The 26,964-nt window shown below is 36.0% G+C and overlaps 3 protein-coding genes across 15 annotated transcripts in view; 1 reads left to right on the plus strand and 2 right to left on the minus strand.

Annotated features, from left to right (window-relative positions):
- Window positions 1–74: 74 nt before the first annotated feature.
- Window positions 75–4,728, plus strand: LOC126915544 (uncharacterized). Its single transcript, XM_050720307.1, has 5 exons — window positions 75–615; window positions 675–795; window positions 1,276–1,424; window positions 1,492–1,638; window positions 1,721–4,728. The coding sequence occupies exons 1-5, from the start codon at window positions 526–528 to the stop codon at window positions 3,026–3,028; spliced, it is 1,815 nt and encodes a 604-aa protein (XP_050576264.1). The 5' UTR covers window positions 75–525; the 3' UTR covers window positions 3,029–4,728.
- LOC126915537 (uncharacterized protein KIAA0513) lies at window positions 3,447–16,008 on the minus strand. Of its 5 annotated transcripts, none has more exons than XM_050720288.1 (10): window positions 15,836–16,008; window positions 10,878–11,149; window positions 9,749–10,032; window positions 9,405–9,446; window positions 7,843–7,947; window positions 7,322–7,482; window positions 7,029–7,215; window positions 5,745–5,967; window positions 5,580–5,674; window positions 3,447–5,180 (listed from the first exon to the last, which is right to left on the minus strand). In XM_050720288.1, the coding sequence occupies exons 2-10, from the start codon at window positions 11,147–11,149 to the stop codon at window positions 5,116–5,118; spliced, it is 1,434 nt and encodes a 477-aa protein (XP_050576245.1). In that variant the 5' UTR covers window positions 15,836–16,008; the 3' UTR covers window positions 3,447–5,115. The 5 variants fall into 5 exon arrangements, with proteins under 5 accessions (XP_050576245.1, XP_050576244.1, XP_050576246.1 ...); XM_050720287.1 differs by having other exon boundaries at window positions 10,878–11,152; XM_050720289.1 differs by having other exon boundaries at window positions 15,593–16,008.
- Window positions 16,009–17,999: 1,991 nt separating this feature from the next.
- Window positions 18,000–26,964, minus strand: part of LOC126915553 (dual specificity calcium/calmodulin-dependent 3',5'-cyclic nucleotide phosphodiesterase 1-like) — a 212,929-nt gene continuing 203,964 nt past the window's right edge. For all 9 annotated transcript variants that reach the window (XM_050720316.1, XM_050720317.1, XM_050720315.1 and 6 more), the window contains 4 exons: window positions 26,343–26,588; window positions 25,400–25,626; window positions 25,216–25,311; window positions 18,000–24,641 (listed from right to left, as the gene is read on the minus strand). In XM_050720316.1, coding sequence (XP_050576273.1) covers window positions 24,517–24,641; window positions 25,216–25,311; window positions 25,400–25,626; window positions 26,343–26,588 — 694 coding nt within the window. In that variant the 3' untranslated portion in view covers window positions 18,000–24,516. The remainder of the gene's footprint in view (window positions 24,642–25,215; window positions 25,312–25,399; window positions 25,627–26,342; window positions 26,589–26,964) is intronic.

A 26,964-nucleotide genomic window follows, 5' to 3' on the forward strand; every position in this document is an offset into this window, starting at 1 on the left:
CAACGTAGGCCGAGTTTCTGCCTGAACGAAATGTAGCCTATAACCTTATAATCGATATGACGTTAATTGATCGATTTAAAGAGAAAAAGAAATTACAAAAGGGGAACAACAAGATTTCTGGAAATAATCCTCGCGTGAATACATTTGATGGGATATCACTGATCGATAATTTTCGAAAATAATAAAATATGAGAAACGAAAAATCTTCACTTTCCTCACGAAATATTATTTACAGAAATTACAAGAATCGAAGGAGACGAGATAAGATGAAACAAAGTAAATAAATTACTTGAATATTTCCAACGAAAAGTTCCTGTTTGCTTATCACCTCGTCAAACAAATCTTTTAAAAATATCGTCAGAAAGATATATCTTTTCTTTGGGTAGAAACACGAAGGAAAGAACTGGTTTTGGTTAATTTCATTTTATTGTCATTTCTGGCTGCAACTTTACTCGTGACAAAGTGTCAATTACGAAGCAGCTTCAGGGCGAACGCGGTGGCTTTTCGGATTCGGACACGTCGAGTATGAGCGGTAAGCTCGAATACCTGGAAAAGTATTCGGTAGCGCCTTCACCAAGCAGAGATTACTACGGGTTGAGAGTGTTGGACGACCAGGTGCTGACGAATAAATCGCGTTCTCGCGATTCTGCCTCGTAACTTCGCTCCTTTTGCAGGTGACGCTCTATCTTTGGCGAATCTCGCACGGTCCTCACAAAACACCCATCGTACGAACCTCCGGTTTTGTTGATTTCAAGCAGGACCACCGATTGCAGGACGAAATTCGACGTATTTTTGGTACACAGTCGAGGAATCATTATTGAGTAACTTTTTGCGGAAAATTTGTCATTTAACGTTTAATGTTTATCCGATACGTTCAGTAGCTCTTGAAAGAACGATTCAATCAAAAATCTTTTATTCTCTGCAAATACTCTGTTAGTTTTTTAATTTTTTTTACGCCTTTGAACGTTTGACGTTTGATATTTGTATACGCTGAATATATTCATTGGGTTAGGAGCGTGAAATTTTTCATTGAATTGTTCGCGAAGATGTCACTTAAGTTTAAGTTGATATTATTTGATCGCTTGACTATTTGAACGTTTGAAAAGCGGCGAATTAAGGAAGTAAAATGCTTCTTGTCTCGGGCTTTTTTTTACAATTTTTACGAAATATTAGTTTCACTATGGAAATGCCACGCTATAGTTTTATCGTAGAATTCTGATTAATTTTCCATGTTGTTCCAATTCTATATATTACCATTTATATACGATATTTTAGGCGAATATTTGCTAAAGCACGTAAGAAACATCACTTCCGGGAGAAATACGTTATTGACATTGCCAAGGTGTCTGATTAATAAATTAATCAAATATCTTTCGGTACAAGACATCGTCAAATTAACATCCCTGTCGCGTGTCTCTAAAGAGGTAACAGAAATCAAAGAAATTAATATTCAGCCTTACCCTTCCTGCTTCTTCCTTCACAAATATTTAGATTTTCGATGACAATTGCGTGTGGGAAACACTGTATAAAAAATACAGACCACTAACAAGGAATAGATACGACAGGTTTAATACCACGTATAACTGGAAACAATTGTTCCAATTGGCTCAAGCGCAAGAATCAACCAACGATCAAAAAGTAATCTTGTCATTGTTACCGATTTTGAAGCGCGCGATATTCATCTTTGATTTATCATCGATGCAACGATCGGTTGTTCCAGATGCTGCGAAATCGCGCAAATGCAAAGCAGAGACCGGCAAACCCAAAAATAGAAAATTTACCGAAAGTGAATGCGAGATCGGAGAATTCACCGAAAGCGTATCAAAAAATCGAAAATCCCATGAAAATCTCTGGTTCGAGTACTAAACTAACGTCGAAGATCTTTGCGCCAGAAAATCAGACGAAGAAAACGGCTGAAGTATCTCGTAAAAAGAACGCGCAGAGCTCCGTTTCGAGAAAATTGTCCGACAATCGTCTTAACGAAATTACAATCGATAAAGAAAAAGTAATCTCAGAGAGGAAAGCTTCTGCCATTAAATCGCTGCAAGTAACCGGACAGAAGAATATAAAGGCGCTGAAAGATTACTCGGTCGCTACTAAGGTCAACGCCAAAGTGGACAGCAAAGATTTGATGGGTAACAAGGTTGCCGAAACGAAGTCGAGCAAAGTTCAGAATAAAATGGCTAGGAAGATCGACACGAAGGCTAGTAGCATAAGTCTGAAAACGCTGGAGGAGAAATTAAATAACGTTAAATCGAAAAGTTCAACAACACCGAAGGTTAATACAACTAAGAAACCAGCTCCGCGTCCGATCCAGGAGGTCCAAGTTAAACCAAAATCCAGGGGGAAAAGGAAGAAAATCGGTCATAGCAAGTCTACGATCCTGAGTACGAGCGCTGATCTTTTGAACGATCATTCTCCTATTAAGGATGACAGTTTCGATCTGGTAGATCTGATCCAGGCTAGCTTGAAAAACATTCGCAGTCCAAGAAGTATATTCGATTATAGCTTCAGCTGTATCGAAAAGACGAAGTCCTGCGGCGGTGACACGACCACGCAGGACATTAGTCGCAAGATGACAGACCATCCGAGAGCCTTGAAGAGTGGTCACATTAAAGCGGCTCTTGATCGATTATCAGAGAAATCCGAGCCCGTCACCGCGAAATCGATAGATTCTGCCAACAAAGGCGAACTGTCGTATGGATCCGTCACGCCCAACTATGCTCTAATGTCGTTGAATTCAGAATTGAAAAAATGGACAGAGTTAAATAAGAATCGTAACGTTATCGTGCCAGAGGAGAAGGCAGAACATTTTGAAAGATATGGAATTTATAACAAATATCCAACGCCAAGGCTACCGGATAAAGAACACAAGAAGTCACCTCCTGCGAAGGAAATGGATAAGACGAGCATTCTACGTTCGCTGGGAATGAGAAGTTTTCGTGGTAAAAACGTGAGCTCTAATTCAACGGCTGAGGTAAATCGATACGAATCGAGGAAAATGATCGATAACGTTTATAAGTATTGATGTGTGTTCACTGTCGTTGTGCTACTCCGGAGAATATTTTTTAAATTGTAACAAATGTACGTGTATATGTTTGGTAAAATAAATATTAGCGAAAGCTAAAACGCATGTCTCTAATCTGTTACACGGCAAATAATATGATTTCGAGACGAAGGAATTATCATACGAATGAATTTTTATAACCGTGTCACGATAGAATAGGAAGAAATTATGATTTCTTATTTACAATGCATTTAACTTGAAAAATATTACTATATTCGAAGCAATTAACATCGAATCTCACTAATTATCTAAATTGCTAAATTACACGTATTTGCCTCTATGAGATTTTAGGGTCAGCGTCGTGAGTGAATTTAGTTTTATTATAGTATCGAACTTTGATGTTTTTGGTAAAAGTAAACGGTTTTCATAAGAAATCATCTCAATGTTGAAGAAATTTATTAGTTATTTATCTTTCCTCGCATTAACAATTTCACTGGAAATGCGGACAGATATACAAAATAATTATCGAGCGATGCTTGTATTTAATGATATGTCTTTTTAAATACAAACACATTTACATGAGACATCATCGAACGAAATTTTAGCAGCTTGTTCTACGCATAAAGATCTATAAAAGAAATTATACAAGATAACGCGTGTAAAGTAGTCTCAACGTATGATTAACTTTAAAGCGAGAAGTATCTTCACATTTTAACACGTTTCATCGTCAGTTGCGACATTATTACTCTAGAATAGAATTAGCGAGCTTTAACTGAGAAATCTGCTAACATTTTTCACCAAACGTTCTACGAGCGTCGCCTATGGACACTGTGCTAACTATAATATGATCCGAGCTTTCTTGCACAATTTAGCTATGTTACATCAGTGAATTCACAAGTGATAAGTAGTAAATTATAAACTTCTGTGCCGATATAGGTTTTACAGTTTTTCATCGAAAAGGACAATCGGATGACTCGTAACTTGTAATATTAGTTCAAGTATAACAATATTGTCAACTAATACAATTATTTATCAACTAATAGGTAATATTAGTAAATTGATAGATTGCAAGTTCTAGATCATAAATATCTCTTTTTACGACCCTATCGTTTTTCATATAGTAGAACAATCTAACGGTATTACGATCTAATAATATTAGTTCAGTTGTGCGCGTGCAAGGAAGCTCCGATATTTTGTAACATATAGAAATGCTATTTGAATTTATAAAACAAGCGATATATCCATATTAAAAGTGTCTTGCTTCCAATAGACTTTTATGGCTAACTTGTGTGTTACTTGAAAAAATTCGCTTCGCAAATGCCGCGCTCTTGGCAATCCCCTTTAAAGATCACGAAATTTACCCTTTGCCCGTACAGAAATAACGTTCACGTCGATCATCGCTACAAACCGATTATCAATATCACACGAATTCGTCCACGTAATTTATTGTCCGTTTACGCTTATGACTTAAGTTCGATTTGGACATAGAAGCCTGACAAATAAACTAAGCAAATTCAACAATTTCGTTTCAACTTCCACGGAGAAATCGAGAATACGTTCTTTATAATTTGTATATTTACAGAGATTTAACTTATCGGAACCAGAAGAAGAAATTTGAAATTTTCGGAGACTACTCAGAAACAAAATCGCAAATATGATTCCGTAATAATAACAATGATACTAACATAATAATAATAATAATAATGATAATAATAGAATTATTTTGATATTTAAATATAGCAAATCATTTTTAATTGCAGCGGTTTCATTACAATCGCGGAATCCTTCTCACAGTTTCACGGAGATTCTCGTCTTCGTAGAATTCGATTTACAAGTTCTGTTTAGTTAATGGTAGGAACAGTATACAGCTTAAATTCATTAATTTACATATATCGTTTAGTTTAGCTGCGTCAGATGGTATCACAACCGCATTTGTTTTGGTGTTTGTTGTATGATAAAATTGACATCTTTGTTCATTTATACTCCACTGAATTCGGTATTTTAATTGACAATTTTGCAACGATTTTCTCTTGCGAATCGCAGTTCGATAAGTAGATACCTTTTCAACAAAGTGTTTCCATTCATCCTTAGATTCATGTTCAGCAAAACTACCGCCAGGGCTCGGTCTCGTCGAACATTCTCTCTATGTTGTCACGAAGCATCTTTTCTTGCTCTGTAAATATGTACATTTTGTTTAACGAAAACAAAAAAAGATTCTATTTTTACGAAGAACAGAAAGAAAGAAGTAATTTTTTATTTTATTTATCATTAAGCAGCACGCATATATAGTAATACGTACTACTACATCGTCGTATAGCTTTGACGTCTAATATCGTGGCTATTAAATACTCGTGTACATACAGTAATATACATATAGTAATAATAGGTACTACACACATACATACATACATCGGTATTTAGTACTATTAATAGTAATACTTCAAAGCGTAATAATGTCAAAGCGATAATTGCACAAAGTATACATCTCAGGTATTTGTAAAGTTAAAATTCAGGTAAAGTACTCATAATGAGCATCCTTTGATTCCACGTTGTTATTAATTGATGAACTTACCTTTCGTTAGATTAGCAATTACACATTGCTTCCTAAGAAATTCCAGACAAAGAGTACGTGACAGGCCAAAGGCGTGCATGTTACACGTGAACGTCCTGAAAAACGAAATTGTTCAAAGATAACATAAAACACAAGTTCATCGAACATTCTGTCGAATCTGTTTACCCTAATTGTCCAAAGACGATATTAGCCTGAAACTTTCGATCCTCGATAGCGATGGCCTCCTGATCTAGAGACTTAGGCCTCGGAGGAACTGGCCTCGAAGCTCTTTCACATTGAACCGCGTCGAAGAAAGCCGCCGTCCAGAATCTCATTGACGTCCATATGGGTTGTACTCGCAAATGTGTGTACAAGTATTCGCGATATGGCTCCAATCCTGGCACTTCGACTAATTAAATCCCATTAAATTAATCGTAACGTACATTTTGATATATATGAAATGTATAATTGGGACGTTCCTTATTTGTAATCTACGCTGTCTACAATATAGAAAATTCAACAAGTACAAGTATTCGCGATATGACTGCAATCCTGACTCTTTGACTAATTAAATCCGATTAAATTAATCGTAACGTACATTTTGATATATATGAAATGTATAATTGCGACGTTTCTTATTTGTAATTTACGCTGTCTGCAGTATAGAAAATTCAACAAGTACAAGTATTCGCGATATGACTGCAATCCTGACTCTTTGACTAATTAAATCCGATTAAATTAATCGTAACGTATATTTTGATATATATGAAATGTATAATTGCGACGTTCCTTATTTGTAATCTACGCTGTCTACAGTATAGAAAATTCAACAAGTACAAGTATTCGCGATATGACTGCAATCCTGACTCTTTGACTAATTAAATCCGATTAAATTAATCGTAACGTACATTTTGATATATATGAAATGTATAATTGCGACGTTCCTTATTTGTAATCTACACCGTCTGCAGTATAGAAAATTCAACAAGTACAAGTATTCGCGATATGACTGCAATCCTGACTTTTTGACTAATTAAATCCGATTAAATTAATCGTAACGTACATTTTGATATATATGAAATGTATAATTGCGACATTCCTTATTTGTAATCTACGCTGTCTACAGTATAGAAAATTCAACAAGTACAAGTATTCGCGATATGACTGCAATCCTGACTCTTCGACTAATTAAATCCGATTAAATTAATCGTAACGTACATTTTGATATATATGAAATGTATAATTGCGACGTTCCTTATTTGTAATCTACGCTGTCTACAGTATAGAAAATTCAACAAGTACAAGTATTCACGATATAACTGCAGTCCTGACTCTTTGACTAATTAAATCCGATTAAATTAATCGTAACGTACATTTTGATATATATGAAATGTATAATTGCGACGTTTCTTATTTGTAATCTACGCTGTCTGCGATATAGAAAATTACATAAAAGACAGATCTAGATACCTTCGTGGTAAAAAGTAAAGCACATGTTCATGAGACTTTTGGCAGGTGCGAAATCATCCGCCTCGTGACATTCGAAAAGAGCCACCGCGAAGTGTTGAGCTAAAGAATAAAACGATGCTTCTGTTACGCAGGGACGTGCTCTTCTCGCGTTCACCACTCTGGAGAACCATATCCTACCGGATTCTGTCTGTGTGAAATGAAATCGGCACGTTATTCCTCTTCTTTCACCACCATTATATTTATACAAAGTTTAACAGATAATATATATACACGTGATAGATTTGAACACGTACAAGAACCATTTGGCCGAAACTCGCTTTTTGCTCCTGATCGATGCTATTCGGCGCATCGAATAAAAGAGGTACAAAAGCTTTCATAAAATCAGCCGCAGCTTCCTCAGATTGACTGTCGGCTGATAAACTAGAAGCCCAAGATTGCACAGATCCCGACGAACCTAAATTACAAGGCCCAAAATTATTTCTTATTTAAATTTCAAATTATTCGGACAATTAACTCGTAAACCCTGATGACGAAAGTAATTTAACTCATCGCTCGAATTTTCAATTTCTTAGATATAATAATTTCTTTATTTATGACTTCTCTATATTTTAACTCGTCTACTGTATGTACATTATATTACAAATTATATTTATACTGAATTATAAATTGTAATTACATTTATGCTTGAAAGAATTATTAAAATCACCCTATTCGATGGAGATCTGTCTTTGCTGACTTTTAATTTTACATTGTTATAGAAATTTCTGGTTGACAGATGGCCAGATCAACAGGTTAGTATTGAAATAAATTTTACCTGATCTTTGCCATAATCTGCGGCCGTCCATGTTCGAGTCTAAACTCGTACTGGGTCCGTAACCATCCTGATCGCTCATCGAGTCGCTGCTACAAGGCGGCATATCTGAAATAATATTCTACAGGAAACAATCGCCTAATATGCTGGAAGCGTATCTACGGCTCCCCTAATTAATACTCGAGACTGGTGCGTGTGCCACGTTATTGTATTGTTTCAACACCTCTGAGAATATGTCTAATCTAATATTTGAGACAGGGAACACACAGGGTTGATACAGTGATGCTATCGTACTATCAGAAATTGTAATCAGGTATACGTGTACTATAGGGATTGAACCTGATTCAACAAGCTAAATTTCTGGTTCTTAAGAGAGGTAAGTTATACAAAGGTACACGATAAAGAGGCAATTAAGTTTCAATTGGATTAGATGGTGTTTTAATTTAATACGTGTAAGTAACAGCATTGTAGACGCATTTTCACAATTAATTACGAACGAACGTCTCTTTGGTTTATTTCTCGAGATACTTTTATTAAATTTTCTATCAAAACTACATAGCAGATTTTTTCTTTTATTGTGGAGAATAAAATGTAAATTCTAGGCAAAGAAAATGTATTAATAGATAGGTTAAGAGGTTTCTAATAAACGATTTTTTTAAAAGTAGAACACGTTAGAAAATATATTCTACGATTATTATGTATCTTAAGTAAAGCTTGAGTAATAAACAATGATTAATTATTAAATAATATATATTCGGTAACTAAATTTATAAAGGAAACCATTATCTCCTATTTTCATTGGAATGTTAATATATTCAGAATTTATTAAAGTTGAAACTCAGTTTTATCTGGGAAACTAGAAAGCACGTACGAGGTTCTGTCTAAGTTTTTATATCACATGACACCAAATATTTACACACAGGGAGTTTCACGTGAAAGCGCACAACGATACGATTTTCCATCAAAAAACACAAAACTTTAGGAGCCAGGGATCTATTTGCACTGTTGCTTTTGTACCGACAGAAAAGTTACGATGTGTCAGTTATTCATTCGTGTTTCGTATATTTCTTATACATATTTTGTAAAACGAACCGTGGAACAGCGTAAAACAGTTTGAAGTACAGCGGAACCTGCGTTATCAGAACACCGATTAACGGGACGATCGATTATCGGAATATCGATTAATGGAAAATTTGAGAATAGTCTTGCGCAGCAAGGATTGCAAACAAAAGAGAAACCGAAAGATATTGTTATATTTTTATCCGAAAAATGTTCTGTTCGATCGAGATAAATAATTAAAAATAAGTAATCTCTTGAGAAAGAAATCAAATCGTGAAGAAAGAAAATGATAATCGATCTGTTCTCGTACGAAGATAAAGCCATTCGATTATTCAAATAGCGTGTATTACTCTTAGTTTGAATAACCTAGGTTCGTTCTTGCTTTCAATGGCAACTTTACTGTCGATACGGTGAAAACACCGAAAGGAAACGAAGGGTTTGTGAGAAACGAACGAAACCTGTGACGGTTCACATACATATTTACATACAAATCAACGTTCATTTACCTAAACGAAAAACGACCGTCTGATAGCGGGTCGGGGCCCTTGCTTCATGACAAAGAGAAACAAAAATATATTATATAAAAACGTTCTTTCTAAAAATAAACTTACTGTACATATATTTTCATGCGAGAAATAAACGTTTCGGAAATAACGAAATTTAGAGAAACAGACACCTATATTACTTTAAGGATTAAAAAAATACAAAAAATGCATTCTCTTCGAAAGAAGGGAATTTCAATGTTACACCGAATTCATAAATATATAAGTATACGTAATTAATGAACATCCGTGTATACAATCTTTTTTTATAATATTTAACGAAGTAGGATATTTTTGTAGCTGCTCACCTCCCCTGTAGTTCAATTTATCGAAAGGATCAGGCCCTGTGGCCTTGATATCCCTTTCTTCAAGAGGTTCTATGCTTTCTTCACTGTCCCTATCGGGGCTGTTATCTTCCTCCACTTTATGCTCTTGTCTTTTGGTTCCGGCTGATCTCGACGAGGCTATTTCCTCGTAGGTCATACCCGGAGGATATTTTCTCATACACCTCGACATATTGGCGCTACCCTGACGCTCCAGTTTATGCCTCGCGATTGCTTCGTAGTCTTCGTACGATAATCCTGTACCAAACCTACGTGTGAAACAAGAAATTGTCAGATTTCAAGGAATATTTTACGTTTAAAAGATATCGCGAATATTTATCGGGAATATGAACGAAAATATATCCAAAATATCGATATCCGTATGACCTCGATATACAATATACAAAATGCAAACGCAAATACGTGAGAATTTTATTTGAAATTTATTAAAAAATGTCTCTCTGGTACAAGACAATTTTTTCAGAAGATTAAAAGTAAAGATACTGTTTGAAATGCATGAAACATTAAATTCGCAATACTTATCTAGCTGTCACTTGTTACTGTCACGTAAAGAACAAACGATAAACATAACCAGGCGTATTTTCTTCTATATGAAACTAGTGCACCTTATCGATCATCTATCATGTATCGTAAATTGCATTTCAGTTAATGCGCAAACCACTTAAAGAAAAAATAGGACAGATAAAAGAGTGACCTTTTATTCCAATAGTAAAATACCTTTATATCATTTCATTTATTCCGAACGTTTCTTAAAATTATTATTTATATCTGTCTCTGAAGATTTTACGAGCAATATATTCTCAAAGCGGTCGATCATTATGGCATTGAGGAGAATATTGCACAGATTTGATTAACGCTCGTATTTACTTTTCAATAGTAAGCGATACGCGTGAACAATATTTTATCAAACTCATAACTTAAAGGATATTAATTAAATCGTAAAAGAAAATATATTCTCATTTCTCACGTATAATGAGATTAATAAAATCAAAGTAAGCTCAGAGGATGCCCAATTGCTCTTCACACCTCTAATACAGCTTATTCGTGCTGCTGAAGAACTGTTTAGCGGTAGATTCACGAGACAGAAGCTTACCTTGGGAGCCTTAATTTTCTTCTAGCCAACTGTTCTTCCGGATTGGAAGTCTGAGGTGGTGCTTGTGGCGAAGATGGCGACGTCGACGGCGTCGTGGTCAATTCACTTTCTTCTAAACTGCTACTTAGAACGGATCCTATTCGGCTACCCAAACCCTGAAGATACTCTCCGCTGCCTCCTAACGCGGACTTGACGGATCTGAGTGCACCTCTGGTGCGTCCAATTAGGGACGCTCCACCGGTGGATGGCAGAGCCGTAGTTACATCCACCATCTTCTGTAACAGACGAGTACAACAATCTCCTAAGTATTTAAATTAGACTTCATGCAAATTGCAGTTCTTCAGCATCTACCAACGAGTATAACGATGGAGGCTTGTACTTTCGACTTTCACTATCCTTTGTTCTGTTTTTTAAATCAGCTTCTATATTCGTAAAGTTATGAAAATTCTCTTTTCTTCGAGTTTGCAGAAGTTTAATTTCGCAGGCTGCAAACTACAAATTAGAATGAACGAACGGTAGTAGAAGAAAAATTTATCCGGAAGAATTTGAAGCGAAACATAGTACCTATTAGGATTTACGAAATTAAGTACATACAAATGGAATTATAAATGACTTTGATAGTATTCCAATGTTTATTTCCAATAAATAAATTACAAATTCTCTTTTAGACGCTTTTCAATAATTATTGAAATTTCGAAGTAAAAAGATTTCTTTGCAGCGAACACTCTATGTATTTAATATCAGATTTCATGAAAATTACAGTTCTTCAATTTTATCCATAAGTTTAACGACACGTACTTCGTTCTTCCGATGTCTGGTATAATGCGATGTTTTATAAAAATATTTTGCAATAATATTAGCTTGTCCGAAAAGTGTCTTTCTTTCGGAAACGTATTCTTTACAACAGTGCACCTTCACACAAACGTGAAACCAAGTCTGTGAAATGTCACGGTGTTTATCTCAACATAACAAAATGGATCGTACGTAATTCGACAAAATAATATAAAACAAAAAACGTTGCGCGTCTATTAGTTCCTCATAAAAGGAAAGAAACTTTTCGGACAATCTAATACATAGCATCAAGTACATAAAGTTGAAATTAAAAACGCCATTTACATTATTAATCTACATCCATTAGGTGTCATTAACCACGCGAATACATTCTCTATATTCGATATGGTAAACGACTGTAACGACTCGAAAAACCCTTCGTCTAAATTTGAACATTATAACAAACTTTAATCAATACCAGTTTTCCAGATGGTTGGTCGCTAATCATCAAAAGAATCCATTGCCTTTATCGAGCCGTATTGCAGTCAATTTGGCGTAATATCATTGAAAAGCATCTTCGTTCGTAATGAGCAATGAAGTTGGCGACTCAAATCATGAATATGTTAACTGCAATTTCGTGCGAGCGTATTATCTTCCGTTGGACAAAAATTCTGTCACCTAATGGGCATTGTTTGAATTTTGACAAGCAGTGAAAAGCTCATTGAAAATGTATGTAGGTCAACGAGGTACGTACGGAGCATCGTACGCAAACCGATAAACGTCGACAGGGAAACATTTGCTGAACTTTTCGTACGAAAAAATGTAAGATCAGCTCCTAATGAATAAAATACGTACTTTTCGGATTAATGAAATTATTCTTAAACGGACGTTGTTTTTATAAAAACAATTATATCAGAATTTAGAAAATCAACGCAATAAGAGATATCTTACGTAATTTATAAAGAATGGAACGCGGAAGAAGAATGATTAAAAACATAAAATATTTATCTATTGCTAAGAAGGAGAAGAAGAAAATAATTTGAGAATTATTAATGGTTGTCAGAATTTCTCTCACATTTTATGTCAAGGTTCTACGTAATACTGTTTGTGATTATGTTAAACATGCAACCGTGTTTTTTTAGTATAGTTACGTAATAACAAGTTTTTGGTTGCAACACTTTGTCTTATGGTGTCCATGTTAATGACTGAAAATCACGTAACACTTCGAATATGATTATTCAACACGTATTGAAAATAAACTGCAAAATCCATCGTTATTCGGGTTTAATATATCTTTTTTATTATTCGATCTTTATCGAAATTCCGTGTCCCGTAAAAAATTCACTCGAAATCAATCATTGAAGGAAAATTATGCTCCGATATGTACATAGATATCAATAATTTGTGTTATTGATTTTCCTATTTGGAATAGCACCTGGTAGTACTATATGAATTCACACAAGTGACAGTGAAAAAATATTATTATGTTGAATATTGACAAGCATCGTTTTATCAATCGTATCGGCGCAAAGGTGATAAACGTATTTATCATTTCTGCAAGAAGGAAAGGTCTTTGAATAGGAATTTACGTCAAGTAAACTAAATGCACGTGGACAAATATAAATGTGTTTGAAATTCATGATAGATTACCTTCAAACGTGAAGCGAGCAAACATAAATAAAGTGAGTGTACCGCTTGATAAACGGAGAAAAAAGTAAAATATAAGCAAACGTCGTATTATCAACTACTTATATTTTTATCATAAATTATTTTATTATTATTATTATTCGTACCATGTATTTCACTGATATACGAAACGTATATGTAATAATTCATGCAGTTTATTTTGCGGTAATCAATACGTAAATATATTCTCAAAATGATTGATGACGTACGAGAGTTTGTGGAAAGATTCAAATGTTTGATAGAAGCCTGTGAAACCAGATTTTCCACAAAGAGAACTTTTATACCAATCGAAGTATACAATACAAAATTATTTCGTATCACGTACTATAGAAATTATTTCATTAATTTTTGATACTTGTATCACACACTCGATTTTACACGTTTGATTCCAAATACAATTTAATTAGCGAAATGTTGTGAAACGATTTAATTAATACGCTTGTTTATCGTGAAAACGGTAGGAAACTATATCTGTATATAGTAAAAGAAAAGAACATTACGTATTTATTATCTGCACAAACAGTTCTTATCGTTAGTATTTCTCTTACCTCTGGTTATTAAATACTCGTATTTCTGCTTCTACGAATGGAAGTAAGATTTCATTCTAAATAGAAACCGTATAATGAGGGAAAATACGAATGAACAGGTGAGACGATAAAAGTTACGTAAAACTTCATACAGTTTTAAAGTTTCGAAGGAAACTTTTTTTTTCTCATCCTTAACGTTTCACACGTGGCATGATCTAACCTTTAATATTTATAGTGTTGCGCTTGCAAGATTCGCAACCGTCTGTTACTCCGGTCTCCTTATCACGCTCTCATTAAGTTTATATATGCATACACAGATGTTACACAATGAACGAGACGTTTTACCGTCACCGGTCGTGATACGAAACAATAGCGAATGTCCTTGTTGATAGCTCATTCTGACCGAAACCGCATCTGGAAACTGATTAACTATCGCTTGCGTAATATCTTTCACATGTTTAATGATTTCCACTTATTCAGAACATAATGATGCTAATAATGGTACACGTTACGAATCGGAAGGAGTTTATGATATAGAGAAAGAAAACACTAATTAAGAATGTCTATAGATATCTGTAGAAAATTTTGTTGCCTTAAACGTAGAGATATCCTATTGCAAAGATAAAAGATAATAAATTTTCTATTTTGCTGAGAAATCTGTTCCGTAAAGAAGGGGCTGTGTAACAGAATTTTGGAAATTGAAATTCCATACATCGGAGAAAATGATCTTTCTTTTAAATCTGTATCTATATGGAATAGTCTATAGAAAATAGAAATTCATAAACGCTATCCTTTTTTTCTTTTCTTTATTATCGTCCCGTGTATCTTTCGATAGGCCAGTCGAGTGAAGTTTGTTTGAAAATTCTGATGCTACAAAGAAGATAGAGCACTTTCAGAATGCGAAAGTAGATCATCGATCGTGTCAACATCTCCATCGAAAGTTGGATGCCGCAAGAATTTGAAATTAAGCTGGCAGCAGGAATTGCGGGGGTGGAAACGGATGTAATATCGAGCAACAAGCACGCCAAGGTTCTCGGAGTATGAGCGTTGTAATTTGACCGATGCTTCGATCGACGCTTCCTTTGTCCGAGCATCTCGAAATTGTTCAACTATTACGATTATCAACTACCATATCACATGACAATAAAATGAAATTAATAGATAGAAGACGAAATAAACTGAACCATTTTCGTGTTGCTATAATAAAATATCGCCTTAATTTGACCAGTAAAATTAAATGAAATTTGTTCAAGCATAGCACAATGTAAATTAAAACGCATAAAACAATATTAAACGCTATTTTAAAACGTACTAACAATAAGTGTTTCATTTATAGAATATTCGTATAGATCAAGTGGTGCTATATGTCGTTGATCGATACGAATGAACGAAACGCTCGTCAATTCACCTTCAGCGTTACGTCAAACGTATTTGTATCAGGGACAAACGATCATAGGATTTCACGAACGCATGAAAGCACGTCGAGGAGTACGCTCCGGCGGGACATCGCCGCAATGCAGTTTTATCTATACCGGGCTGTTCCGCACCATACGGGCCATTGCTCGATTTACGAATCCAGAAAACATATGTTCGCAAAGCTCGATCTACTCATCGTGTACCATAATGCAGCTCTTTAACTACCACGATCTCATTTAAACAGCCAAATAACGAACATTGTAAGCGTTCTACCATCGATGATCGACTATTTGCAATCAAACAACAATTACTTACTGTTTCTCTAATTGCAGCGAAGTGTTATCCAAGCCATGAACAACGAGGATAAGAAGAATGTCTGATGCGCGAGATGAATGAAAATGTAAAAGGATAGGATTTCGAGAGCTTCACATTGATTTAAGGAGAGAAACAGTGGATTGTTCAAACCAGCCTAGTCGTTCACCCACATCAAAGATGTTTTCATTGCGTTAATGAAGTGCTCGACGAATATTTCAACGATTTAATAAATGAAGAATATACCGTGTGGTAAAACGAGCGATTAGGCCTGCTGATCGAACGCGGTTCCCCTCCGCGATCACTTTCAAACACGTGTCTGATCACGAACGGTTCTTTACGCCGTTACTACTTAAGCTTTCGGTCGTACACACCGAACGTAGCGCAGTTGCTTGCACTGGCTGGTCCGTTCGACTCGAGTTACTCTTCCAACATGTGATCCGATTAGCGCGTACGCATGCGTACCGCGCGATCAATACAGTTTTACTTACCTTTCTTACGTAGCTCGAAATGGTCGGTATAACAGATGCGAAGCGCTTATACTGTTAGTAACGAACAGCAATGCACCGACTAATGGTACCGACTTTGAAAATAACATTTTACCGATTACCGGCGGTGGTAAATTATTACAAAGCGCGAAGACAGAGAGCTCTGCTCTTGTGGAAAAATTGATACATTTTCTTCCAAGCTACTTATCTTAAAGCGCAGGCCCGGTTACATTTTGACCGATTATTAATAGAATTTTAGTCATAGCGTTGAACAATTCGTTTGATAATGAAATCTAATTTTCAGAATAAATATTTACGGACTTGTAGCATTCGCAATTTGGAAAATTAAAGACAGATTCGTATTTTTGAAATTGGTAATAGAAGAAGCATGATCTTTGTGGATTTCGGTTGTGGGTTGATTTCTTTGTTAAGTTTTTTTTTTTTTTTTTAACTTTGTTTATTAATTCCAGGTTTTTTACATATTTTTTTTTACATGATTTTTTTTCCAGAATAAACGCTGAATTCTAATTGTAGGGTGGTACAGGCAAAAGTACCGATACGCGACGGTACGACGTAGCCATGCATTATTACATTCTTTTCTCTTTTTTTTTTTTTTTTTTTAAGATTATTATTGTTAAATAAGATAAAATTAAGCCGCTGTTGCGCTGTGCTTATGTACGATATTTTAATTTATGTCCTGAAAGCCTGGACGCAAAAACAGGACAGTTCGCTAGCCTATTAGGGAGGGGCTGGGAGGGGATGGACTGGGAGGGGTGGGGAGGGGTGTTCTGTAGGATTAGTATAATATTTGTTTATCTATTTACATATTTACATATTTACATATTTACACTTTTATTCGGTGAGCGTTGCCGTTCTGTGGCTCTTTATCTTGTTTTTTGTTGTGGATTCCGTATTCACCAATATTTTTTTGTGTTTTTTCTGTGTTTGTCTTCTGTATCCTTTTGGGGGAGGGCCATGTTGTATCTCCACCTAGTGTCTGCCGTGCGGCCATCTAGGTTTTCCTCGTATTGAATAGATTTCATTCCTATTTTCCTTTGCATAATTTCTTTGTTAAGTAATTCCACGAGTAATGTAATATTCTCTGCGATACTGTGGTACACACGGTAAATGCAAGGAAACGACTGTTGGTAATTATTGGCTGGCCAAGGTGTGCAGGATTTTCTATTAGTTACAAGTACGTCAAAAACCGATAAGCAGCCAGTGTTTCTCCTTCGCTTGCTATTAACTAACACGAGGAACTTCAACGTTGTGGCTCTAGCCATATCCATTCATCTCCACGCGATGTCATCTGGGATCCATGGGATTACTCTCGAGAGACGAAAGAGCGAATTGTACCATATAAAAGTCATCTTCCATTGGATAGGCTTTCATAAGGTTTTATTCTCCTGTAGCCACACCGATAAAGTAAGATCTAAGAAGATCAGAAGAATCAAGATTATCTGCTTTTTCTTTTTCTCCGGGGAGGATATCTTTAAGAGATACGGTCGACCTCTTGGGGAGATCGAGCGAACTAATTGAAAGACAATGACGCTTTTCGTCTAGCTCATTATCTTCTGGTAGTTAACTCGGTGGAACTGCAGTTCGAATATAACAGGTGCAAGAGTCTCTATACAAAATATAAATTTCGTCCACGGTTTTGTACAGAAAAATATGAAAAAATCGCGCGCAAATAGCGTGCTAATCTTTTACACTTTGACGAATATTCCTGACATCGACTGGCAAAGTTTCGCAGAAAGTTGTTAATTTACCGATACGGTCGCCATCCTCGTATTTGCATATTTTACTAGCGAAAACGACAAAGGAAGAATTTCCGCGTTGTCGATGTGGCCGATAGTGGAGTAAAAAAAAAAAAGAGTCAAGGAGAAAAGGTTGTCACGGGCTGAATAACTAATTACTATGAGTAATCGAGTATTTTTTTATTTCTCGGTGAATTTATGCAGAATACAGTACTAATTATACACGACGTGTATTTATACTTTATATTTTGTATTTATATTAATATATATTCTCCCGTACCATATCTTTGTTTCACTTAGACGTTATTACTTAATTACATCACATCAAACGGACACGGTGCTGTATGGTTTCTTTTATCGATTATGTACACATCTGTTGCGGTTAATTGTGCCGATTAAACGAACGTTGAACGGAGGAACGACGAACGAAAAAACTGGAGGAAAGAACGAAAAGCGTACAATACTCGTTCGATTCCCATATTTTCTCCTCATAATGTATGCTTAATCGACGAGTTTTCTTATATAATCGCCGATTATATAACGTTCCTTTATGAAAATCAATGGAAATCGAACTTTTGTACACTTTGGGGCTTAAGTGGTGCTCTTTTATGCGCACATCCGGTGTACGTGTACATTGTATGTATGCGTGTGAGTGTTTATGTAGGTGTATCTTTGAGTTAGCTTATCTTATGAATTACGATTATTGGTCGAATATTGTTGTTCCAAGCCTCTTTGTCGTGTAATATCGATCCTTCTCTCGCGACCTCCTGTACACGAGCCACGTGTCGCGTTCAGGCTATTTTTTTCTTCTCTTCGTTTTCTTTATACTTCTTTTTATATTTTATTTACTAGGTACACCTAGAGCAAAGCGTTACAATAGGTTATACGTATCAAGTACGCGTTACGCGGCTCTTAATTTTATGTTTTGAATCGTAAGGTGACCTTGATACGTATTTGTTTTCACTGTTCTACTAGGAAAGGCCAGAATTTGTTTGAAAAAAGTTAGACGATTAAGGTGAGACTGAGTGGCGCGAGCGAATACGAACGACGTTGAAGAGGACTCGTTTTAACGAGAGTTCGAAGAGCTCGATAGAGAAACGTACGCGCGATAACTTGACGAAAGAACGGGATAGATTTTCGTAGGATAAATTTAGATATAGTTGTATCGCGGTGAAATAAGTTGATCTGAACTGGAAGGAAGTATGGACAAATTCTTAGCAGGTGGAATCACAATTTATGAAACTAAGTAGATATGGAATGTTCACCTGCGGTAATTAAATTAATTTTGTAAAATTATGCTGGAATTTTAGAATTGATTGTTAGGAATTGAAACAGCTGTTAGCGAAACGTACGTCGTATTCGTCATAATGTAAATTCAATTCCATCGAAGATTTGATTAAAGATTTAGATAATAAATATTCGAAGCACACTGACGAATCGAACTTGAAATTGTAACCAGTGAAATACTAATTTCATTGACTGCAAATTTTCTTATTAAAACAGATTAACTTTCTAAAAATTGCGCACCTTTCAGAGAAAACCAAAAAATACAATGGCTGTCGATGTTCGATAGAATTAATTCCCCTTGCGATAATTTCTGCATCGAGCTCTCTCCATCTCAAACTACGCGTCTTACAATTATTATTCACTTTTGTACGATCATAATTTTTTTACCGTGGTACTACGATCAACCAAAAATCAAAAGCATCGAGTAGACAGCATACAATGCGTACCTACTTAACGTTGCGTTTTCGCTCGCGCGTTTCCTATCGAAATATTCTCTTGGTACGAGCATGGTTCCAAATGTACTGTCTCTTTTTTGTCTTTTTTCTTTTTTGTTTCTCTTTAAATTCTATCACGCGTTTTGGCCCCTCGTCCGCTGCAGTAAGGAAAATGAACTTTCGTGCTGAGCACGTAACGCAAAAGTGGCAAGTGCGTGGTCGCGTTCGCGTCGCGACGAATGCGAGCATGCAAACACATTAAAATCGCTCGAGCAGCGTGCTTGGCTTTCGAAACGATCCGCTGCAACGAATTCGAACCTCGTGCACAGTCTTACTTGGGAAATCGCCCTAAAGAAAAAAACACGCGAATGTTCCTTTGTTGCGTTGCGAACAGGCAACTTATCTCGCCCACGATTTCTTCCACGTATGTACAATTAACTTACTCGCACATAAAGGAGATACGGGTCGTGTTCCTGGAACATGTTACATTTCTTTCTTTCGACGGCGATTAGTTTTAATTGCTTGGATGAGATTTCAATCTTTCGTTTCTTTTTACCCGTACAGTCGTGAGAGGAAACTTTATGAAAAAGCTTGGAGGAAGTTTTTAAATTAAAACATTTTCGCTTGAAATATATTTATAGCGAGAGGTTCGTAAGACTTCGTCGTTCATCATCACGTTTGAATAGAAAGGGATGGAAATTTTCAATTCAATCGTAACGTGCGCTAGTTCAACTATCTTAGATGCAATTCTGTACAAGCACTTTCAGTTGTAAATTCCAAAAATCATTTGTAGAATTGTAAAGCAGGTACATTTTCAGAGATTACATACGATTAAATGCATATCGTTTCATTGGTACAAGCTATCTTGAATAATTTAGATCATAGTATCCCAGAGATTCAGCGGAATGCGATACGATATCTCATCCGTACCAAGCAGCATGAAGTTCTACGTCAATGAAACACGACACGTACGCGAAGGAGAGAAATCAAATAAATACAGGACGGATATGTTTAATCTTCGAGCGAAAGACTTTGTCCTATGCATCCTCTATGTTCCTTACAAATGTACGCGCGCTAAAGGTTCCTCCGTTTATTAGATCCTATAATGCAGTTCACGTCGCATTACGTCGTTCTCGACGAACGTCGTGAGCCTCGATTTCAAAGGATTCTCCTCTTCGCTTATCGTTCAATCGATCAAAGTTAACAGGATAAAACGATGCGATTCCCCGATATGTTCGATCGAACGTACAAACTAGACGCGTTCGTAATTACCAGTTCGCGTTTCTCGCGACATTGCGCTTGAAATGTGCAGAAACACACCTACTCCGTCCCTTTCTCGTTTATGTATGTATGTACATGTACACGAAACATAGCACACGTTAAGTAAACGCTAGTGATATCTCTTTTACATTACATTTACATACATTAAAGCTGTACCTTTACGTGTATACGAATACACATCTAATGTAAGTATGTACAACGACGTTACACCCCTATGAATCTAACTCACACAGCTTGATTTAAGTCCGATTCTTCCCGATTCGATGCTCGTCTGTTCTCGTTTCGTTCGTTCCCTTCAATCGCCGATTTCTACTCGTTACGCTTCTTTCACCCGATTGTTGCGTTTAAAAATCGGTTCTTTTATCCAATTTCATCGATTCTCTAATATTTTTGTTAAGCGTCGGTTGCTTTGTTTATTATTTATCCATTGGACGTCACGTAGCTCGAAATGGTGTTCGATTTTTCAGTCGTTTATATCGTGTAAATTTCACTAGGATTTATATTTTTTCTTTTTATTTTCTTCAAAATTCTCGAGTAAAGCGTAAGTAAATATCAGAGACTGAAGCAAAGATTGGAAAGTGCTAAGAGAAGCTCCTCGACGTGGCCAACTTGTGAAACACGATTCGATTAATCAACTTTAGTTAGCAAGGCGTTTCAACTTGTGCAGATAATTAATCAATGTATGGAATAATATGAAAGTTACTTTAAAAGAGAAATATTCCAGAAGTCGAATCAAAGCAGCGATCTGTCTCGAATTTCGAACGAAACGCTCAGCAATTTCGTAAAGGATCTTAAGTTTCTTCGAAACTTTATAAGTTCAAGCTCACGAGTGAATCGAACTGGAGAAATCGGACCTTCTTGGAAAAGAAGCAAGTTTTCGCCTTTCTCCGTGCCAATCGGCCGGTCGAAGTTTCGAGAAGGCAAGTGTAAGCTTTTCTGGTCGCGGGAACCTGACGCGTATTGCGCGAGCGTATCGAAGATTGGGCTCGGCGTAGCCTCAAGGCTTTTAACTTCGCCACATCCCGTCAAGAAGAATGTCAAATTCTCCTCGTATGAAGTTCGCATGGAATTCGACACTTGTGCGACAGCCAGCCTGCGTCTATCAATTCTACAAGCTTCGTACTAGTATCTCGATCAAGTTATTTGTGGTAAAGCTATGAAAAATATGTTTTGCTCAAATATTAGGGTGTCTTTGGCGTAAGAACTAGCAGAGTAGTGAAAATGATCGGTTCGTAATTTTTCACGATAGTTTTATACATAGATCTAAAATGATTTACTTTGAAGGATTTGAATGATTTTTGATAAAGTGGTCTTTCTACGCTATATCTATCTTTATGTATCCTGCGTATCGATTTGCTTGGTACGAGTTTTATACTTTAGCTGTTGGTAGTTCCAGCGTTAAAAATATTACGTATTCGTAAAAAAAAAAAAAAAGAAAAAGAAAAATTCTTCCTTATGATGACTTGGTCATTAGCGAAGAGAATTTACATATAACACGATTAGAATTAGATTTATATATTAATAAATTGAATCTCGATTAGAGATTTCATGGTATCCCTTAAATCCACCAAGTAGAAAGAAGGAAATGTATGCCATTAGAATTAGCGCGAGCAGCCTCCTAAGCTTTTTTTACCCTTTTTATTTTTTTCTTTGGATAGATGATGTGAAAATAACTCGAGTAAAATGATCGACGTTACGTAATATTTCTCAGATACCCTAATGTTATACGCAAAACTCTCGCACTTACGAATCTACGGATGTTCGTGAGTTTAAGTCAGGGTTTACAGCATCCTTAAAATAATTCAATAAATTAGAAATTTCAAAGATTTTGTAAAAAAAGGTGAAAATAGCAAATAATTTTTATTTCGTGCCTCCCTATAAACGTAGAATATTATTTACGAACAAGAGATTGGCTGAGTGCTCGTAGCAAATGATCGGTACTTTAAGAAACCATGAATTTCAAGGATTTTATGAGAAACGAGGATTATGAGCAGTTATTAGTTAGTATAGCTCGTTAAATGATCGAATTCAATATTATTTCTTTTCCTCCCTCAAAGATGAAAGTCTTCGTTTCTATGAAAAAACGTATGCTTTTAGTTATACACTAATTGTAAGAAAAAACAGGTACGGACAAAGACAGCGCTCCAACGGCGAAACGCTATGGAAAACCCGTCGACGTGTTGATGTTAGCGTCCTTTCACACGCGCTACCACTTCATCGCGAACAGACAATTGTGCCTCTAATTGTAAGTACGTTTACGATCTTCTCTTTCTCTTTTCTTTTCTGTATATATGTATGTTTGTTTGCTGCATGTGTAGATGTATGTGTGTGTTAACGTGTACTCGATTTTTGCCGCCTATTGCAGCTGGTAACTTTAGGCTACGCTTACGATAGAAACTCGACTATATCTCTACGTTTTCATAGTAATATTTACGCGTAAAGTAAGCTGAGAAAGTAACGCCTTGATCGTTTGCCCGCTTCTTTTTTTCCTTATAATTCAACATTTAGCTACTAAATCCCTTTAAATCTGTCAGTATAGGTTTCCCGTTTTCATTACAGAATCGCATCGTACAGTTAGTTATATTCCTAACAATTTTCTAATTTTAATTATACGTTCGTTTAAGAGTAAAATTACATCGACATAATGTTTTTGATGAGCGTTACGCTCTATTTTCGATCAAAAGATAGTACAAACTATGATTGTACGATGACGTAACAAAAATCGCAAAGTATATCGTTTGTTAAAAGCTGATGTGACTAAGCGACAACTCACGATCCTCGAATAGTATGCTAATTTTATAAAGAATGTACAAGTCATACCATTGTGTATTATAATTCAACTATGACCTACATTTATTGAATTTTTCATCGATCGAAAGTCAACAATTGATCTTCGTTCACATTGAGCAATTGCGAAGGAATGTTCCCTTTTATTGACCCCTTTTTAACGCAAATTCTTCACGAATTCACGAATGATATTTATATACTTCAAAGTTTTAAGAAAATACGACGAACGACACTCACATAAACGAAACAACAAGATTTTGGGCCATCCTCTTCTTAAAATTTGAATTTCTTTCGATCACGATTTACGTTTAGTATCACCGCGTTCGACGATCGAACATCGTCGGTTAAGGCGTCACTTTCAGAGCTTAAAAGCTACGAAAAGACCGCGACCTGCTCGACAGTAGCGTAGCGTAAGAAAAATGCCGCGAAGCTTCTGTTGTATTTACAAATCGCGAAGATTTCTCGACAACGAAAGAGCGAGAATAAGAGCAAGGACTATTGATGGCATCGATTATGCAAAGGCTACGTTCGACCGCGAGAAAAATCAAGACGAGAAATTGAAGACGCGTAGAGACATCGATAATTTTTGGTCGATCGATAAAAAGGTGGAGTGATCGTCGAAATACAGCGAAATCGGTGAAGAATTGTTTGTAGTGTGGTGAACAAACGGTATAAATAGTCGTGGGAGTATTCTTTTTAATCGTACACTTGACCTTTCGCGCGTTCGCTCGATCGTCGAGGGAAATCACTTTCTTGGTGACGCGCGATTCGTTTAGACGTGTCACTGAGACAGACACAACGCGGTAGATATTCTGCTGTGTGTGGAATCACGAGCTTCTTCGTAGCCTAAAATTACATATATTCTTGAAAAATAGAACGGCTCGCTGGATTTTTCATTCCTCGGATGCTGGCTGCGTCGTGTCGCTGTCCTCGCGGCTTTCGCTGCCCGCCTTTTGCTCTTGCTCCTTCTGCGCTTGCTCCTTTTGCGCTTGCTCCTTTTGCGCTCTTGCCTCGGCGTCTGTTGACAGGTAAAATAACAAATAAAATGATATAGTAATGATAAATTTGATTTATCTCAGTAAGGATGTAAAAGGTCGCTGTTTGTTTTTGTTCTACCACATGTATCTCTATTTCTATTTCTTTCTCGATCTCAAATTAAACAAGAAAAGAAAAAGAATAATATTTACCGAATACATGAATAATATTTACATGAATAGATATTTACTGAGTATTTACTGAGACACCAATTTTACGAAATATGTATTCGCAGAAGATCTATTGCTATCGATATGCTATGAATGTTTACGAGAAATTTAAAGGTGACAAATTTTCACATCATGTATAACGCGTGTAGGTATACAAAATACTCAAAGTAAATTACTCGTTATAATATTTAGAAGGTGAAAAGATTTGTCTTTAAGAGGAAACCCCTTCTTTTCTTTGAGTTCGTAAAATTATGAACTTCCACGAAGAAATGTTAATTATTAATATTTGAGAATACACAAGAGAGCTTAATTCTCCGTGTCCTGATATCGTGGACAGCTCTTTTCCTCCAGATTCTATAAATGTAAAAATAATCTTGATGAAGATACCTCGAACAGCTTGTTCCTTCCAAATTTTCTTGTTGTCACCGAGGCAAGGAATCCAAGGTTTACCGATCTTGAATCTCTTGCTTTCTCCAACGGACCCTATGAATTATTCGTCATTTGAATAGATTTCACAGAGTGGGGGCAAGTGAAACGCATTAAAGCGTGACATAGATAGGCTTTCGCTCACCGTCGTTCGATTCGTCCACATTCTCCTTTATATTCAACGGAGCGAGAACCGTCTCCAACATGTCGCTGCACACCTGCATGCTGGGCTCGACGATAAACTCGATGAATCCTATTTGCGATTCAGCTACCAGGGTATTGTTACGGTCGCATAGCGGAGAAAACGGCAAGCCGAGAGCATTCTCTTTATCCCCCTGCCGGAAGAACTCTTCCAATAGTTGCATTGTCCATCTGAGTGGAAAGAAACAACGTCATCGTTTTTTATTTGTCCAGCTTTAAAATTTTATTCGATACGTCTTCCCTCGTAAATAACGGCGAATTCCAAGGGAATTTTCGAGAAAGCGACTGTGTATTGCTTAACACGTTGGCTGCCGCGATGGTCATCGGTGACGTTAGGTAAATTTATTTCTTAGAACGATTAAAGAAAGACAATTTTCATAGACTAAACAATTTTCGACGATATGCATGATTTAAATAACATTGTTAGGAAAGATCGAACTTGTAAAACGATTAACGTGAAACTAAGTTCTATAGGTTTGCAATTAAAAGTAGTAACTGTTGTTTTTTAAAGTCGAATATTGGGCAACGCTAGAACGTTTGAAAATAAAAAATTCTATCCTCTGAAATGTAGAAAATAACTCTTGAATTAAATACTAGATAAAAAATTAAACTTCCCATTAATCATTGGAAGTTCTTGGTAAAGAAAATGTGTAAATACCATTTTAAATAACCAATTGTGTAAGAGATAGCGAAAAAGAAGCACTTTTCTGTCATTGATAACGAAGAAATAAAATTTAATTGGATCGAGTACACTTGTCTCTGTCATTACAATGTTTTGTACGTAATAGATTACGTAGAACTTGTATCGCAAGTTGTACGTCATTGCAGGGAAAGAATTTCGTGCACAACAATCGTTCAATTGCTTACAATAGGAGTAAAAGTTCTACCTGTGATGAAGATCCCATCTTTTAGCCGGATGCGAGATGTCGCAACAATGGAGAACCAGACTGACAGCTTTGCTTTTGTCAACGCTGGGCTCTGCCAAGCTCAGAATGTTTTTCATGTTTTTCAGTTGTTGGAAGTGAAAGCTCATGTCGGTTGCCAGTACCATGTCGATCACCAACGAACGAAATTCTCGGAATTCCTCCCTCGATAGATTTTGTAATATATTGCATTCATCTTCTCTCAATATCCTGAAATATATCTTGATAAACTTATCTGTCTTTTAAATTATTCTTGGTATCATTAGCTGACCTTCCAGTTGCAGCAAAAATTCCATTACTTTTCTTAATTTCTATGAGAATTCTAATCCATTTTAATTCATTCTTTTTTTTACAAAAATTCATCGATATTGCAAGAAAATAAATAATTAAATGTTCAAGCTATTTTCCGAGTAATTTGAGTTATGTAACAAATATGCAACAACCAAAGTGTTGTTCCCACAAAAAGAAATATATACGATACAGCACTATTTGTCGGAACAAAATTTTAATTAATGGCTAATTAAATTTATTTATCTAAACGTGAACTGCTATTATACGAACAATAAATAATAAGTAGCGTGGAAAA

This window comes from Bombus affinis, chromosome 4, assembly GCF_024516045.1.
Source record: "Bombus affinis isolate iyBomAffi1 chromosome 4, iyBomAffi1.2, whole genome shotgun sequence".
In the NCBI taxonomy this organism is placed as follows: Eukaryota; Metazoa; Arthropoda; class Insecta; order Hymenoptera; family Apidae; genus Bombus; species Bombus affinis.